Source organism: Eschrichtius robustus, chromosome 14, assembly GCF_028021215.1.
Source record: "Eschrichtius robustus isolate mEscRob2 chromosome 14, mEscRob2.pri, whole genome shotgun sequence".
Classification (NCBI taxonomy): domain Eukaryota; kingdom Metazoa; phylum Chordata; class Mammalia; order Artiodactyla; family Eschrichtiidae; genus Eschrichtius; species Eschrichtius robustus.
Window position 1 is genome coordinate 82,778,809 of NC_090837.1, and position 17,862 is coordinate 82,796,670.

Here is a 17,862-nt window from a genome sequence, read left to right on the forward strand (position 1 = left end):
GAGCAGTAGAGTGTCTAAAACCGAAAAATCGATAAAAGTAATAGAAGCATGTTTTTCTTCATGACATGGAAGTAAATGCCTAAAGAATAAGTTAAAGTTTTGAGAACCACCATTTCTGTGAGCCAGGGTGCTACACTGTATTAAATTTTGACGCCAGAAACCAGCATCTTTGAACTGCAGAGAACACCAATGTTTTTTCAAAGATAATATTCTTCATCTTATCATCACGTTAGTAATAATCTATGAGGTAGAAGGAAAGTTTCCAGCATAAGAATCTGAATCATTTAATTGACCAGCAATTAGCAAATACTATGAATGACAGTATTTGTACATCATAATATCTTTTTTCCTTAGAAGGACTGAATGAAATAATAGGATTCTAAGTTTAAAGGAATTCAAGCTTTGGAGTTTCAAACTTCATTCTGTCACTTTTAACAGTGCATCTTCAGGCATGTATTTTAACTTTTCTCAACCATTACCTCAGGGGTAATAGGGCTATCATCCATATATAGGGATTATAGGGCTATAATTATAATTTATATATTGTATAAATTTATAATTTATATAATTATCACAAGAGGTTATTGTGGGGATTAAAGCATGTGACAGTACATGGCTGACACAAACCAGTACTCCATTATTGGCAGCTACCATCATTTTGAGAACTTCCCAGTATGACTTGAAAGCTAACGAGTGCACAGGTGTAGTGTTTTTGTAGCCACTGGCAATATTGGACAGTCTCAACCCTGCCCCAACGTTCCCATTTCAACATTGAGATTGGGAACAATTTCAAAAGAGATTAATGTGAGATGAATGAGAACCTACAGTCATGATGATGAGGCTTAAGGCTGGCTTTAGAAGAGGGACGTAGCTACTCAGTGACAGTCACACTAAGTCTGCCACAGCCTCAGCTGGGCGGGCTTTTAAAAAGCATCCTGGGCCCAGCCCTGAAATTCGGATTCTATTGGTCTGGGATGAGGCCCAGGCACCAGTATTTTTATAGTCCCAAGTGACGCCAATGCGTAGGAAGGTTGCTTATGACAGAATCACATTGCTCTATACACTAAACAAGAAATTTTTAGGAAATACTAGAGGCAGCCATGTGTGGGGAGCTGGGTGGGTGGAAATGGCTGTAGGACAGTGACAAAATCAGTATTTAAGTCATTTGAATTGCTACAGTATTCGCCTCCCATCTGTCTCCAAAGTATCAAAGGCGAAGGGGGCTGCTGGCGTGAGGATCACGTATCAGGAAGAGGTTTCAGGCAGGAAAGAGCCGTGAGATGAGTCCCACGAGAGCAGGAACTCAGAACCGGGTGTCTGTGAGGTGGACGCTTGGCAGGGATGTGGGATGGGCTTGTGACGCTTAGATTACAGGGACAACCAGAGTGAAGGGAATGCAAGTCCACGTGCATGAGGTGCGCTGCTCGGGTTCTTGGTTTGACGTCACCACAATCTCGACTCCGTTATCCCCACCTAATCCCACAGCTCTCCCTCAGTATTTAAAACTTTTAACCCATTTATACAATTAAAATCTAATCTAATTGAGCCTAACCTCGTCACCTAAATTCTGATCAAATGAACTGCCTAGTTGAATCCAGTTAGAACTCATTCCCATTCTTACAAGTATTTTTTATTTAAAGATAGAGGTCAAATATACTACAAATGCCCCATTTCCATCTGTCATTTTACTTAACTGCAAAATAAGATATAATCTAATGCGTCTAAAACACAAGAAGGATTATAAAAATGATGTAACTAGGACCCACATTAATTTTTAAAAACCATTCTTTTTCATTACCAAGTACTTTTACTAATACCTACCAAATTCAGGAATATCTAGTTTCACATATACAAATCATGAAAAATAAAGATTTAAAAAATGCAAAAGGCATGAACTAACTAATGTGAAACAGAGACAATCAGCTTAAAAAAATTAAGTCAGCAAAGAGTTTTTACGTGTATCCATTTATTGATTGCTGGGAATACAGCTTATTGAGGATACATGACATGCATTCTGGGGGAAAATTAACCAAATCTGAAATGAAGCCATTCAATAAGGCTGCAAGTTAATAAGTTAGCACAGATTAGACCTAAAGACACGGTGTGGGGTGACTCCAACAGCCATGCAGGGCTGTCATGAAGATTCCAGCTGCAAATACTTTTGGAACTTATTTACTTTTTAAAAATAAATTTATTTATTTACTTTTGGCTGTGTTGGGTCTTCGTTGTTGCGCGTGGGCTTTCTCTGGTTGTGGTGCGCGGGCTTCTCATTGTAGTGGCTTCTCTTGTTGCAGAGCACGGGCTCTAGGTGCGCCGGCTTCAGTAGTTGTGGCTCACGGGCTCCAGAGTGCAGGCTCAGTAGCTGCGGTGCATGGGCTTAGTTGCTCTGCAGCATGTGGGATCTTCCTGGACCAGGGGTCGAACCCGTGTCCCCTGCATTGGCAGGCGGATACTCAACCACTGTGCCACCAGGGAAGCCCTGGAACTTATTTATTCTTAATTACTTAGGAACTACCAGGGAAGAGTGAAGATCACCCTGCCTCTTTAGTTTGAACTAATGCTAGGAAGAATGCTGTTCACTGAAATGCCAAAAAACAAAAACAAAAAACTTGCTCTTACTTCAAATAGTTTAAGGCAATTCCACTTTTACAAATTCTTCCAAATCAACTCGTATGCTTTAGAATTATATAAGCAGCTATCAGATTTAGAAAAGATTAACAACTGAGGCAAAAGACTATTCATTTCATTCCTGTATCTACTGCTGATTTATACTCTAATACTAGCAGATTTTTACAGCATATTGTCAATTTTTCCCCACGGTGTTTGTTTTAACTCATTGATACAATAAAGTGATATAAATTAAACAATTCCAGTTACACTTAAAAGGACAGAAAGATTAAGTTACTGGAATGTCTCAGACTGTAAGTTAAAACTAATCATATATGTGGTATATATGACACAAAGATTATAACCTAAAATTGGATAAAATGTTGAAATATATTCATGACTGTAGAGTTACATGCCACAGATTTTCCCCCAAACTCTGTAATGGGTTTTTTTTCTTAAAATGACACCATCAATGTCACTTGATATTCAAATGATTTGAATTGCTCTTCGTGGTAGCAGGAATAAAAAACAAAAAGAGAAAACAGAAACAGATATACCCCAGTGGAATAAAAAAGGGAAGATTTTGGCTGTTTTTTTTTTTTTTCAAAGAGGCAGCCTGTTCCTTCCATGAACCGTGTTCTTTCCTTAAATCTCCAGGAGGAATCGGTTATGGCTTGCAGCGCTGGACAAATCGAGGGTACAAGCATACATCTCGGATGTGGTATCTATCCAGAATCCAGGTTAAGAATCGTTCCAAGCCCAGGCCATAGCCTCCATGTGGACATGTGCCATATTTTCTCTGTTTAAAAAGAGAGAGAGAGGGAGAGCGAGAGAGAGGGAGAGCGAGAGAGAGGAATAAATGCTCAGTTTAAAATTTTGTCCAGAGTTTCCCTGGCAGTCCAGTGGTTAGGACTCTGTGAGTTCACTGCCATGGCCCCAGGTTCAATCCCTGGTTGGGGAACTAAGATTCCGCAAGCTGCATGGCATGGCCAAAACAGAAAATTAAAATAAATTTTGTCTGAAATAGTTAAAATTTTCTACTGTAAAATGAGTCAGCTTATTGTGGTTAAGAATTCAACCCCTTATAGCTGATTCACTTTGCTGTACAGCAGAAACTAACACAACATTGTAAAGCAACTATACTCCAATAAAAATTAATTGAAAACAACAACAAACAAAACAACAAAAAGAATTCAACCCTTAATCTATACTCCTTCAGGGACCACATGTGAAAAAATAATTTGGTGTGAAAAATAAACCAAGGATTTGCCACTCTGGAAGGAAGAGATTTCAAACTTTTAAATTAAGTTAATGTCTCTGTTTATCAGAAGAAAATGAAAGACTAGATATTGGTAGGATCTAATGACATTTTAAAAAATTCAGTAGCTACAAGCAAGGCCAGGAGTTAATAGGTTTTCAAATTAAGTTAACATATTATTGGCCAAAGACAAAACTAGCAGTACTCACATGCCACATTATTATGACCATGAAACTGAATACAGCTCATTCAAATGTCAAAGTATCACCCTGAATGCTTCCCTTTTAAAAATTTCAATTTATACAGAACTATTACAGTGAAGAAAATTTAAAGTGATTAACGAAATTCTTTTTACCTGATCTGTGTACCAGTAATAGGGAGTGGGGTCAATTCCTTCTCTTTTATAACCTGCCAGTATCTCTTCATTATCCCAGATACGCATCGAGCCTCCCACAATCTCACCGACGTTGGGCATCAACACGTCGACCTTTCAAAATGAGTAAATGGAATGCTGTTACTACTAGGCTCTCAGTCACGGCTTTGCTCTAGAGTTTAAATGAAAATCACAATTAAGCTCCTATAACTAAAGCAGCACAATGATCATGCAAAATTCAGATATTATTCAAATTCTATAATTTAACAAGATAGGTTAAACCCAATCAGAGGACAAAAAGCACTTCTTTAAGTATTGTAGATTTATAATGAAATATTTGCTGTGAGCTGTATCTTATTCCAGTGGCAGTGCCCGCCCCTTTAAAAAGCAAAATCTCTAATACTATTTGAATCCCAAACTGACAGATTCGGTAAGGCGGGAATCCTCGGGACATCGCTGCATATAGAAGGACTTGATCTCCACAGGAAATCGACACAGCAAGATGGGCTCATTAATGGTGTCTGTCATCAGTCTCTCAGGAGCTTCTGGGATATCCTGAGGTTAAACAAGACTTCATTAACATTTACAACTCGAAAGGCAACGAGACAGAAGCAGCTCTTTGACCCAGTAGCAGTCCTTCATCTTATCCATGCAACAGAGTCCAGAATACACACCCACCCATGACCCATAATCACGTGGGTGTTAGGGACAATTTCTGCAAAACGAACTGTAAATAGATCTGCCTCCTTCTATAGTATATCTGTGCCATATTGCTTGAGGAACGAAAACACACACAAAAAACAAACAACCTCCCAGATACTGCTCGGTTATTTATTTTTTCCGGTGGCCAGTTTTATCTAGGTCTGAAGCAAACGCAGTCCACTCGGTCCCACAAGGCATAAGATCATCAGTGAACGCTCCACAACATCAGTGACCTACACACAGAGTATGTTATTAATAACACCAATCTTTAAACTCTCCTGTTCTCTCTGCTTCTTTCCTGTTACAATAAATCTGCATGCCTTCAGTGGCAGTAAGACACAGTCATAAGACAAATAGCCAGTGTCAAGTTTATAAGTGTAACCACACCTGGAGTAGTTAGCCAAGACAGGTTAGATGATGATGAATCAAGTTAATCTGCTTCCTTCTCAAACATCCTTCAGTAAACCACACATAAATTCAAGTTAAAACTGAAAACTCTTGTCCCAGTAAAAACAGACAGAGAGAACCGGACAAGACTCATTGATTTGTTTAATGTAAGAAACTGAGAGGGAGCTTAGCCATCACCTGGCACAGCTGTTTTCAAGCTCTCGTCCCTGGAGCCCTGCGTCGTCTAAAGTCCAGAGAGGAAACAGGAGGTGAGTGGGAGAGCTCTGGTCTCTCCGCCTGTAACTGCTTTACATACTAGAGTCCTGCATACAATTGAACTGGGGGAAAAGGGGTCGTACTGCACATTCCGAAAAGTTTGAAGACCTCTTCTCTACTCTAGTGCCCTCATGTGTATGGGATGATACTGACACAGAGGAAATGCTGACACACATGGGAGGACTTCCTGCACCTCGGCCCTGCTGAGCATTTAGCTCATTAAGTTCTCATAACTTTGCAAGGTGGACGTTACCTCCAAGGCAGAGATAGGGAACCAGAGAGCGGGGTCACTGGCCTTAAGTTAACCAGCAATAAGGACAGAGGTGGGAGCAAAGCCCACCTGGGGGGGCTTCTTACTCCAAAGCTTGTGTTCTTTCCACTCAATCACACTACTTTGCTGAGTGCTGGGCGATAACAGTTCTCAGGTTTTCAGCACAGAATGTGGTTATTATACATCATCAACTGAATTCATGATACAATAAAAGTAATTTACATAGACCTAGTACACTGTCTGTCCTCTGTAAATTCTTTCTAAAAACAAAACAAAACTCTAGTTAGCAGCTATTACTCACATTTCATCTATAAAACAGATTTCCAAATACTATGTAAAGAGTGGTTAAATGCACAGGGAAGAGGGCTTAGAATAATGTTAACAATCTATACCCCCAAAACATGCTGGGAGGGTGGTCCTGGGCAAGACAGACATGCTCAGCGTATCTGGGGGCACTGGGCCACCTTCCTCAACAAAGCCTCCTCTCTTGGTTTTGCATTTTAATCAGTGGCTATTTTCTTCTTTGAATCGCCTCCATATGAAGGAGTTATAATTCACTGTTTTGGGGGGAGGAATCCTTTTTGAAGGAGCCAGATGGTTTCTCCAGAAAACCAAAACAAATATATACACATACTAACACTCTGCATGTGATTCCAAAGTTTATAACTTTCTGAAGCATCCTGCCAGTCTAGAGAATTACAGCTAGAGCTTGTAAGTCAAGACCACAGATTGATCATGGAAGAGGAAAGAGATAAAGAATTGGATGTGAAGGCTACAAACTTGCTAATATTTACTGAACACTACGGAAAAGGCACTGCTCTAAGGTCTACTCTACATCTACTAAGCCCTGGATCCTCAGACAACCCCAAGAAGAAGGGCCCGTGGTTATCATTTATTTGACAACAGCAGATGCCTTCTGCATTACTTGTTAATTAACCGGAAGTAGCACTCCACTTAAGCACAAGGTTACCTTTGAAAAAACGACTAGAAAGGAATACATACCTCTCCAAATTCATAGAAAGTTCCATCTTCTTTCTTTATATTGTGTTCTTTTAGCCACACAACAGCATCTGTATAGTTCATCCGTTTGAAAGGCCGTTTGGGGGGCTTGAAGTTCTACAGTAGAAAGGAAAAATACAGTGTATATAAAAAAACCATTCACACTAACATTTCCATTTTAAGAAACACTATTTATCATTACTATAAAATACTATTTCAGACTTAAAAACAATGTGGGGAATTCCCTGGCGGTCTAGTGGTTAAGACTCCACACGTTCACTTGCTGAGGGCCTGGGTTCCATCCCTGGTCGGAGAACTAAGACATGCAAGCCACGTGGCATGGCCAAAAAAAAAAAAAAAAATTAGTCTGGAAATGAGTGAAGGGAGTCAAAAAGTATAAACTTCCAGTTATAAAATAGGTAAGTCCCATTAACAAGATGTAATGTACAGCATGGTAACTAGAGTTAATAACTCTGTATTGTTTTAGATATATAAAATTATTATGCTGTACACCTAAAACTAATATAATGATATATATCAATTATATCTATATATATATATTAGTCATTTATTTCAAAGCTCACAAAGCTATTAAATCTATAAAAACCTAAAAAAATCTGTTAAAAAAACCTAAAAAACATAAAAATCTAAAAAAAAAAGACTTCACTGCCTTCCGAAGCAGAATCCTAATTTTGTGCTTCCATACAATGGCAGACCTACCGGGTTGAGGTCATGCACTACGCTTGCTGCAGGTGATTTCAAGACTCTATCGACCACGTCACAAACCAAGTCCTCCAATCGGTTCAGGAGCTCCTCAAAGGTCAGGAAAGGGCACTCTGCTTCCACATGAGTGTATCTGAGGAACAAGACACTAGCTCAGAGCCTCTCTTCTTTTCACAAAGTTTCTCTTAAGCAAGGATTTTAATGCTGGGAAACTGTCCAGAAAGGGAAAACTCCCACCCTGCTAACCAACTCCCAACTCTCCAAATTAGTTTTAGCCCACCAGCCTTCCTTTCCCCCTTCATAGTCATTTCTTGTTTATTCCTCAACACATAAAGGATCAAGACAAAGTGAAAGACCAGACCTTAGTGAGTTATGGCCTAAGAGGCAAAACTTCTTAGACAGTTTCCATTAATTTATTCAACTGTCCTTCACATAGCCTATTAATACATCAGAGGTTTTTACACAGACATCATTTACCTACATCAAGATTGCTTCTCTAAACATATTTTCTTTAAAAAAAAAAATTTTTTTTTTAAATAAAAACAAAATGACAATTCTGTACTCAGCCAGGTGCCTTCGTGTTCTGGATTGCTCTGCCCTGTATGACTGTGCGATACAAAAGACATCTCCCAGAGCTGGAATGCAGGTCTCCAGGTACAGCTGAGAGGACTGAGTCAGATACGCCTCTTCCCCAAAATAGTCCAGCTTGAAGAGTGTGGCACCGCCTTCCACTTGTGTTTGCACTAACGTTGGAGGACTGATCTATTCAGGTGGAAAGGAGTAAATAAAGGCCTTCTGTGAGCTCCACTGTTCAAGTTCAAAAATGCCAAAAGGCATTGTTTGCAAAGGATGATGAACGCATACTTACTTCGTAGTACCCCCTATCGAAGAAGTGATCTCTAAAGCACTTGGTGACCACAGAACGTGCTTTTAGGATTTTGGACATGTTTTCTCCCCGGATCATCATGTGTCTGTTGTTGAGCTGGACGTCAACGTCAGACTCCTCGTTGATTAAGTTATCAGCGCCTCCAGCGGGGGCCAACCCGATCAGTTCCCAGAAGTCACAATTCAGCTCATGGCCCCCTGGAGCCTACATTTTTAAAAAGGGGGTAGGGAGGGAGAAGGAAACAGAAAATTTACAGTATGAAACATTCTAATTTATATAAAAATTTTTAGTAAGCTCATATTTCTAAGAACCTTATCATTATCAGCCTACCCTTCTAAAAACGAAGACCCAATAATTGAATTTTATATTTATTTAATATTTCTTTCAGACTAAATACACACACACAATTTTTAAAAAATAGAAAAGCACAAACCAGAAAATAAAATAAACTATAATCCCACGACTTGGAGTAACCACTAACTATTGTCAACATTTTGGTATATCTTTCTAGCCTTTGCCCAATAATTTAAAAGTAACATAACACCCACACTGAAAAACTCCTTAAATACAAAGGTTTTACTAAAAGGTGTTTCTCTTTGGAACATATATATATAGTAAAAATTCAAATTCTCCCTAATAATTCCATTGAAAGCATTACATTTTAGAAGCCACACAGTATGAAATATATAGCTATCTTGGTACCAAACACTGGACAGCAAGTAATATCACAAAAACCATTCCATTTTGCAATCACATTACTTTCAAGGAAAATTCAGTAAACTTGAACCAGATATTTACTCTTAACATAGGTTCTTTACATAGACTCTGGGAGACTCTCTTTTATCAGTATTTCTAGTCTATCAGGAGGACACTATGGGCTCCCTCTGGTGGTTGATATGTCACGTTTGTTTGTTTTCTTTCCCGACAAACAAATAATATAACCACAACTGTTACTTGACCAATAATTACCAACAAGTAACTCTAACTGGTATAGGTTACATGCCTGTTGGCTGGGGAACAAACAACTCTCTGACTATCAAAACTAGCTTTAAGTTTTTTACAAAGAGGCTTTCAAATGCTATTTCAAAAGTTTCAGATTTATTTTATTTTATTTATTAAATATTTATTTGGCTCCACCGGGTCTTCGTTGCAGCATGCGGGATCTAGTTCCCTCACCGGGGATCGAACCCGGGCCTCCTGCATTGGGAGCGAGGAGTCCTGACCACTGGACCACCAGGGAAATCCCAAAAGTTTCAGATTTAGATCACTGTTCTTTCCTGAAAAACTTTCGGTAGACTAAATTTTCATTTCCACTTAGCTGAAAAATTATTTACATACACACAGCAAATTGTTCTCACCCACGAAGTTTATTCAGGAATTCCTTAGGTTGAAAATCCCTGAGATCGTTACAAGAGCACACAAGCTGTACAGTATACGTATCTCACCGGAAAAGGAAAAGGCATTCTAAATTTAGCAGGTGCATCACATTTGTATATTTATATGCCAAATACCAAAAGTATCAATACAAATAAAGACACTGGAAAACAAACAAGTACACAACACTTCTCTCAGTGAGGAACTCAACGCACTCACCTGCTTGCCCTTTGGGGTAAGATTTAGCATTCCATACACTGCGACACTACTCTCAGTGGACAAGACTACTCCATTGTAACACTGACACTATAAGAAGATCAAGTTCAATTTCAGTTACTCACATTTACATTAAAATAGTCTACCACATAAAAAGCAAAGGGAATTATTTACAAACAAATTATCTCGTCCAAAACTAGTAAAATAAGACAGCCATCAAACATTTATCTATATACAGATACACATATGTAAATACATACTTTACATACATACACATGCATAAATAACACTAGCCCATATCCCTCAAAAATATCTGGAAAGTTCGTTTCTCTTCTTCTTTAAAATGTAGACTATTAAAATAATACACAGAGTTCACTTAGACTATGATAATCAATACTTGCTAAAATCATTAGGAGAAAAGTGATGGAAAACTTTATAAAGGAGGGATCAGGCCACCAACATCTGAACCCACTAATCATAAAGACAACCAGAATTATGTGCTCCGTGATGTGATGTCATTGGAAGAATACAGCTTTGTCCATGAAGTAGTTATATCAAGAAGAAGAAGAAGAAGAAGAAGAAGCAGAACCTGAATCTGACCAGACCTAACCTCCAGCTTATAAGAAATACAAAGGATAGAGGAACATGTTAAATGACACCTTATGATGCAATCAACCAAATCCAGAATGTGAGAAGTCCCACAGGACCAATGACCAGACTTTTTCCAATAAATGGCAAGGGGGAGTGGGGTGGAGAAAAGAGAATGAAAAGGGAGATCTGTTTTAGATTAAGAGCGATTTCAGAGACATATCAACTAAATGCAACATGTAGATCTTGTTTGGATCCTCATTCAAACCAAGCAACTGTAAAAAAGACATCATGAATCAATTGGGAGAATCTGACTGGATATTTAGGAGTTGTGCTTATTTTGGGGGTGGTGTGATAATGGTAGTGTGGTTATATTAAAAATATTTCTTCTTGGTGCTACATATGCAAGTATGTTTATATGAAATATGATGTCTGGGAGGTAAAAGGGGGGAGCAGTAAACCAGAACTGGCCAAATATTAATCATCACTCGTTATGGACTTAACGTGTATCTGCTGCAAATCCGTATGTTGAAACCCTTCTCTGCTCTCTGCTATGTGAGGATGAGCACACAACAGGAAGTGGGTAGTCTGCAACCCAGAAGAGGGCCCTCACCAGAACTTGACCATGCCGGCACCCTGATGTGGACTTCCAACCACTAGAACCATGAGGAATAAACTTGTGTTGTTCACAAGCCACCCAGTTTATGGTACTTAGTCACAGCAGCTCAACTAAGACGTTACTGAAGCTGAGTGTGGGCACGTGAGGTTTCTTCCTACTGTTCCATTTTTGAGATGTTGGAAATTTTCCACGATAACAGTTAAAATAAGCACAGACCCTAAGCTTCCCAAAACTAACAATAAAGTAACCTATTGAAAAAACTAACTTTTCATCGTAAATATGAAAATATTTACCAAATCATCTGACAAGACACACTGGAGATAACCCGTACCATCCCGCAACACCAGAAACATTAAATTCTTTCCTAAAAATGAGAAAGAGAAGTTTAGCCAGATTGCTCGAGAGGCACTTGAAAGCACTTTCTCATAATTTAATCTTATGTAAAGGAACCGCCACGGTCAAATGTTGAAAGTTCAAACCTCCCACATGGCCCCATTCCTCTGAAGGGTTCACCAGTAATATCACTACTCAGTATCTGGCAAGTATTTTGCCTTCTTCATTTTTCAAACCCTTCATACTTTTAAACCCTATGTGAGCCTCCTGACCCACACAAACATGGGAAAGCAAGACAGTAAGCATGTGAGTCGAGGGATTAAGTCTTATTCACCATTGAGTCCCCTGCAATACCTAGCAAAGCGCATTCAGCGGGGGGTGATATATACTGCCGCACAGAAGCACTCTTGGTTTTTTATGCCCCCCTTTCTTTTTACGAAGGAGTTGACAACCACTTACAATAAAAGACATGTAATAAAATAACAAAAGCAGAAAGAGAAAGCAAAACATCACGACCAAGTACAAATATACTAATTATAAAAATCAACATCACTGCCATCAGTAAGTTTCAGATCTGGCTCTGCTCTTCCGGTAACATACCCCCTGCTTTTCATGAAAGAATTCGATTCAATTAGACAAATGTTTCCTGGATACCTGCATCACTGCAACTGCTTACAGTTAAGTACCATTTAAAGAATTTTTAAACTTTCAATAGTCATATTAAATAAGAACCAATTTAGGATACAAATTAGTATTTCCTTTAAAAAGCTAGCATTCTCAAACAAAAATACCCCCAAGTAAATGTTTTTTTTTAATGTTCTTCATCATCTAAGAGCAGGGATATTGAAAATTAAAGAGAGAAAAGGACAGCTATGCCAGTTACCTTGCCTACGCAGCCTGTGGACCCAGCCAAATACCTTTACTCTTTGGCCTCTATATCCTTCTAATTCACGAATCTTCACCTGTCAAGTCGAAATAAAAAACATTTGACCCAGCGTGTCACTTATCACATACCAACTTTGTCGTGAATATTAGATAGATGGCAGAAAAGTGTTACAAATTCACAAATGGTGTAAAACTGCTGACAGTCACTCTACTACAGGTCAGAGCCAAAAAATTTCACCACACTGGAGGGGTCAAAAAAAAAAAAAAAAAAAAATCCAAGTCTTCTTTCTCTTAGTGCAAAACTGTCAGTGAAACAACCAGAACTTCAGATATTGTTATATAAAATCAATGAATTCACAATAGCAACAAGGCTAGTCCATGCAGAGCCCCCTCCCTGATCTCACCATCCCTCCCACCACTCTGGGTGGTGGACGCTACCGAGGCTGGCTTTTCCTCCGAGGGATGGAGGAGAGAGGGGAGGGGAGGAAGGGGTTGGTGGGTGTGGCCAAGAAAACAGCTTCATCACCGAGGAAGCAAGAAAAAAATGACAATCCAGCAGCAGTAAGAACCATTCGAATTCTAACCATGTCCATTCACAGACCACCATTCTGGTCTTGAAAGAATATAGACATAATCAAATTTCAAAAAAAAAAAAAAAATTACAAAACCTTTTATTTAAGAAATTATGAAAATCTTGGATTTCAACCTCTTCCTTTTACTGTGAGGAAATGACACCCAGGGAGGGTAAAATCACTTGTCTGAGACCACACAGCCCACCAGGCCTGGATTCCAGGGCTGCCTAGCTTTTAGTCGGGACAGAATTCGTTCAACATGCAATTACTAAATTTTATCAAAAAATGAGCCCCGCAAGGACCAGCCTCATAACTCTCAAACGTTATTGAGCTCTCTCCTTTTTGAAAGAAAAGAAGAGACAAACAGTGCAAAGGAACAAAGCACGTGGCACGCCCCTCAGACACAGAAATAATAGTTTGACCCTGTGAGTCCACAATATTTGAAACGATATACATCACACTTACACAATTTGGCTCTGGAAGACTTGGGTCGTTTTTAATGGTAATCTTCTTTGCTTCTTCCAGGTTCTTCTCTCTTCGTAAATTGTCTTCTGCCTAGTTTTAATAACCAGGCAATTTGTTAACATGGCTTCTGGTGTCCCAACTTGAAAAACATTCACAGAGCAAATCTACTGCTCACCTCTTTCTTTTCCCGGGATTCACTCTTCATCTGTTCCCTGTGCCACAGTTTTCTAATGTTCTTCATCTGTGATTTAGAAATAACATCCCACCTCTGGAGGGATAAACAGATATTTAATGTTTTCAAGACTGCTGTATTCTAATGAAAGTTTCTTCACAAAATCTAATTCTGTAAAGCTTTGGGTTCACCCTACCTCGTTTTCTTTTTGTGAATCTACGTAAATGGTAGGAAAGGGTTCTTTTCCAACTGTCATCAAAGCCTTGGGGAGGGAAGGAGAAAGAAAAAGGACGTTTCTTTAACATTGTACAATGTTTAAAATCAAAATAACACCTGAATTACGAGGTAACTTTGATCACCTAGAACATAATCGAGAGCCCAGAAGAAAGCATAAAGACCCCACCAGCCAAAGGTCAATGTCGACAGACGGAATGGCGGAACATTCAAAGAACATTTTGCTTAAGGTAGAACGTCCTTTCCCAAACAATTCTAGCAAGTTCGGTTACACCGTATATAGTTTCCCATACCAGTAGACTAGAAGCCACAGATTTTAAGTGGCCATGGGGACCGACAGGAGGTACGCTGACAACAACAGAAGAGACCGCTGACGGCAAAGGCCAACTGCAGGGCACATCCAGACGGTTAATCCTCTCGAAGAAACCAGGGGAGTCATTTCTGAAACTCTCTCAACAGCATCATGGTTAGGTACACAGAAGGCTAAGTTTCATTTAATTGGAAAAATTCCTGTGTGTAGAATGTATGTACCTCTTTTCACCAATACTGGGATATATCAGACATCAATATTATCATTTAATATTTTAAAGTTTGTATTCTTTTTTTAAAAAAATAGATAGTTGAAAGTATGTAAAAGGTGTTTTATTAACTGCTTCAAATATTCCTTCAAATTTTCTCCTAAGTTATCACCAACCAAGAAATGCAATGAATTACTGTCTCTAGTGTTAAGATCTGAAGCTTACGAAAACTGACCTTTTCTTAAGATCTAGTTTCCAAACCTGAAAAATACTTTTCATCTTGATTTAACACTAGTCTCAATTATTATTATTATTATTATTTTTTAAAGATTTATTGATTGATTGATTGATTGATTGACTACTATGTTGGGTCTTCGTTTCTGTGCTAGGGCTTTCTCTAGTTGCGGCAAGCGGGGGCCACTCTTCATCGCGGTGCGCGGGCCTCTCACTATCGTGGCCTCTCTTGTTGCGGAGCACAGGCTCCAGACGCGCAGGCTCAGTAGTTGTGGCTCACGGGCCTAACTGCTCTGCGGCATGTGGGATCCTCCCAGACCAGGGCTCGAACCCGTGTCCCCTGCATTAGCAGGCAGATTCTCAACCACTGCGCCACCAGGGAAGCCCCTCAACTCAATTATTGCTACGGAGGAGGAGGGAACCTGGATCTTTTGGAAACATCCAGGAGAGTTCAGTTCCTCCTTTTAACAATGAGACTTTGTAAGGATGTTTGTAAATCACTAAGAATTCATTTACGACCTGACAGTCTGTACTGATCCCTCCTTTGTTAATCACTGATACTGAAAGAGTCAAACTATGATTCTCCAAATCAGAACGGCACACTTCTGCTAACAGCGACATTTTGCAAACATTCATCTAAACACTACTGTCAGTTCTGGGGAGCCACAGGAATCACCCCAACAATCCAAAATGATAAAGATTTCCCTCTAAGAGTTAAAAAATTAAGACCCATGGTTGACACACCAAAACATAACCAGAGTATAAGCTAAAAGAGGAGAGAATGGTCCCAGGGCAGGAACACTTGATAATAACCTAAATGAATACTGTAACAAAGCTCACAAGAAGGGGGATTGGCCAGACACAGATACACAGAAAAAAGTGCCAGGGCGGTGCTCTTTCTGGTGCTGTCCTGGGAGAGGGCTTTAATCAACTTCCTTATGTAGCAGCTGTAGCCATTCCAGTCTACAGGCAAGCCCACGGCTACTTTCAGAGGGATGTCTTCTTGGCCCACACTGTAACCTGATGCCATCAGGTACCTACTCAATCCTGAGTCGAAGCTCTCGAAGAACCCATTTGAACTGTATTTGGCTTTCCATGTAAGTCTGCTTAAAGAGAATATGCTAAACTCATTGGAGGATTCTACACCCTGAGAAATAATAATATATTGTTAAATTAGCATCTTGGCTTTAGGCTCCAGACTCATGAGTTCCTGACTGTCTGCTCAGTTCTTGGTACTGATATAAATCAGGTCTTTGAGTCTCAAGGCTCAAGATCACATCTGGATTTGAGTGGTAAATTCACCGAGAGAACTCTTAGGAGTCAGTTTGGAAGAAATGTGAGTCAGTATGACTAAGGGAAGATGATTTTTATTTCTACAAGAATTAAAAAACTGGCCAACTGACTCACTGGAGAGAAAAATTCCGAGATGCGATGCCGTATGGTAAGGAAGAAAAGAAGATACCTATTAAAAATGTTCAAGGGGAATTCCCTGACGGTCCAGTGGTTAGGACTCAGCCCTTTCGCTGACAAGGGCCCAGGTTCAATCCCTGGTCGGAGAACTAAAGATCCCACAAGCCTTGAGGCACGGCCAAAAAAAAAAAAAAAAGTTCAAAAAAGTTTAGGCGTAGATCATCTAATACCCTTAAAGCTACATATCTGTATACACCCCTTACTTGCCCTTTTCGGAAAGTTCTCTTCACACCTAGTGCTTTAAATAAAACTCCTGACAAGTCACATAATAACTGACATGAGTCATTAATAAATGCAAAGTCGTTTTCCTAATGAGAAAGAGGCACTACCTTAAGGCCTGTTTTAAAAGGTTTCTCCTTGGTTCCATCACCAGTAGTGTCACTCCCCTCTCGGTCTGAGACATACAGCTCTGCTGTTTCACAAAAAGAGAATAAGTTACTCACTTGGCCGATAATTATCAGTCACCTCATACTGCAGCTACTTTATCCATTCTTTATCTTTGTAAACAGAACAAGCATCTGATTGGTAAAAATTATCACGGTCCAAAAGAAATTATACCATAATTATTTTCCCACTCCCCTATCCAAGGACATCCATCCCATAAAAAGGGATTAGTTAAATTTAGCTTTTCAAAAGGAACTTTGATCATTTTCAGTTGTGGTACTGCTTCTATCTACTCGAATCCCCAACAACAAAGCAATGGCTTTGCAGTTGGCCAGACCAAACTGGAAGCTTGGATGTTGTACCTTAAAAGCCCGAGTGACCCTGGAGAATTCACTTAACCTTTCTGGGCTTGTTTCTGAGCCTATAAAATGAGGAAAACAATACCCATCTTGAAGTACTGAGGATGAAATATATAACTCGGATATGCTGGTGCTAGAGCACAGAAATCAAATAAATACCAGTTTTCTCTGGTCTTTAAAGGAAACCAAAGCTCTGAGGTTAAACAAACTGAAGAAGGCCTCACAAGGAGTAAGCGAGCAGAGACATCAACCCAGGTCTCCTAAATCTCTTCCTTTTTCTACTGCACCAGATGGTCTCCCAGGAAATCTCAATATAAGTGAGAATATGTGAAAAAGAATTCGCAGTCTTAAGTCCTTTCCTGCCGGTCACTTGGAAGAGTCACATATTTGGGGGCTGCCCTGAGGTCTGGTCATGCCTCGCTCTGCCTACGTCTCAGCTGAATCCCGGGATTTCTCGCAGTGGGGCCGGGCCGGGAGCGGCCGCCGCCCCAGCCGGGGCACCCAGGGCTCAAGGGGAGCCGGGCCTGCTCCGCGAGCGCGGACCCAGGGTGGGTCCTGGCCCCTCCTCCCTCCCACCATTCACATAAACAGCGGCGGGGCGCCCAGTCTGCGCCAGGCACCAGGGTAAGTAAGAGCTGTATTCGGCCGGAACAAGGCTGCTGCCCCAAGCAGGAGCGCCGCGCCGCGCCACTTACACACCCCGGGGTCCCCGGGCCTCACTCACCTAGCACCATCCCCGCGGTCGCCCTGGTCACCTCCAAGGACATCACCTCCAACACGCCGCCGCCTTATCACCCGCAAAGTGCACCGGCGGCTTCCTTAACTCGGAGGTTGCATCAGCTAATGTCGTGCAGAAGTCGTCGCAGTAAGTCACCCAAGCGTCGCGGCTCCATTGGTTACAGGAGGTTACGGAGCGTGGGCGAACGACGCCGCAGCCGCCATCTTTGGTCCGGGCCT

General features: G+C 40.3%; 1 protein-coding gene across 2 annotated transcripts; it reads right to left on the reverse strand.

The window, feature by feature from the left end:
• Window positions 1-1,946: 1,946 nt before the first annotated feature.
• On the reverse strand, window positions 1,947-17,790 carry NARS1 (asparaginyl-tRNA synthetase 1). 2 transcript variants are annotated; one of them, XM_068562588.1, is made up of 15 exons: window positions 17,630-17,790; window positions 16,492-16,574; window positions 13,903-13,968; window positions 13,710-13,802; window positions 13,535-13,624; window positions 12,496-12,574; window positions 11,573-11,643; window positions 10,076-10,162; window positions 8,465-8,686; window positions 8,159-8,358; window positions 7,594-7,729; window positions 6,877-6,990; window positions 4,662-4,793; window positions 4,221-4,352; window positions 1,947-3,406 (listed from the first exon to the last, which is right to left on the reverse strand). In XM_068562588.1, the coding sequence occupies exons 1-15, from the start codon at window positions 17,670-17,672 to the stop codon at window positions 3,275-3,277; spliced, it is 1,680 nt and encodes a 559-aa protein (XP_068418689.1). In that variant the 5' UTR covers window positions 17,673-17,790; the 3' UTR covers window positions 1,947-3,274. The 2 variants fall into 2 exon arrangements, with proteins under 2 accessions (XP_068418689.1, XP_068418690.1); XM_068562589.1 differs by having other exon boundaries at window positions 16,492-16,571; window positions 17,630-17,782.
• Window positions 17,791-17,862: the final 72 nt, after the last annotated feature.

What these genes read in the sequence shown, in the direction of transcription:
- NARS1 (XM_068562588.1), bottom strand. Translation starts at nt 17,672, where the DNA reads ATGTCCTTGGAGGTGACCAGGGCGACCGCGGGGATGGTGCTAG. An exon ending in GTGTCTTGTCAGATGATTTG is followed by an intron (nt 10,163 to 11,572) that starts GTAAATATTTTC and finishes ATCTTCTTATAG; the next exon opens with TGTCAGTGTTACAATGGAGT. An exon ending in TCGATAGGGGGTACTACGAA is followed by an intron (nt 8,359 to 8,464) that starts GTAAGTATGCGT and finishes CCACCTGAATAG; the next exon opens with ATCAGTCCTCCAACGTTAGT.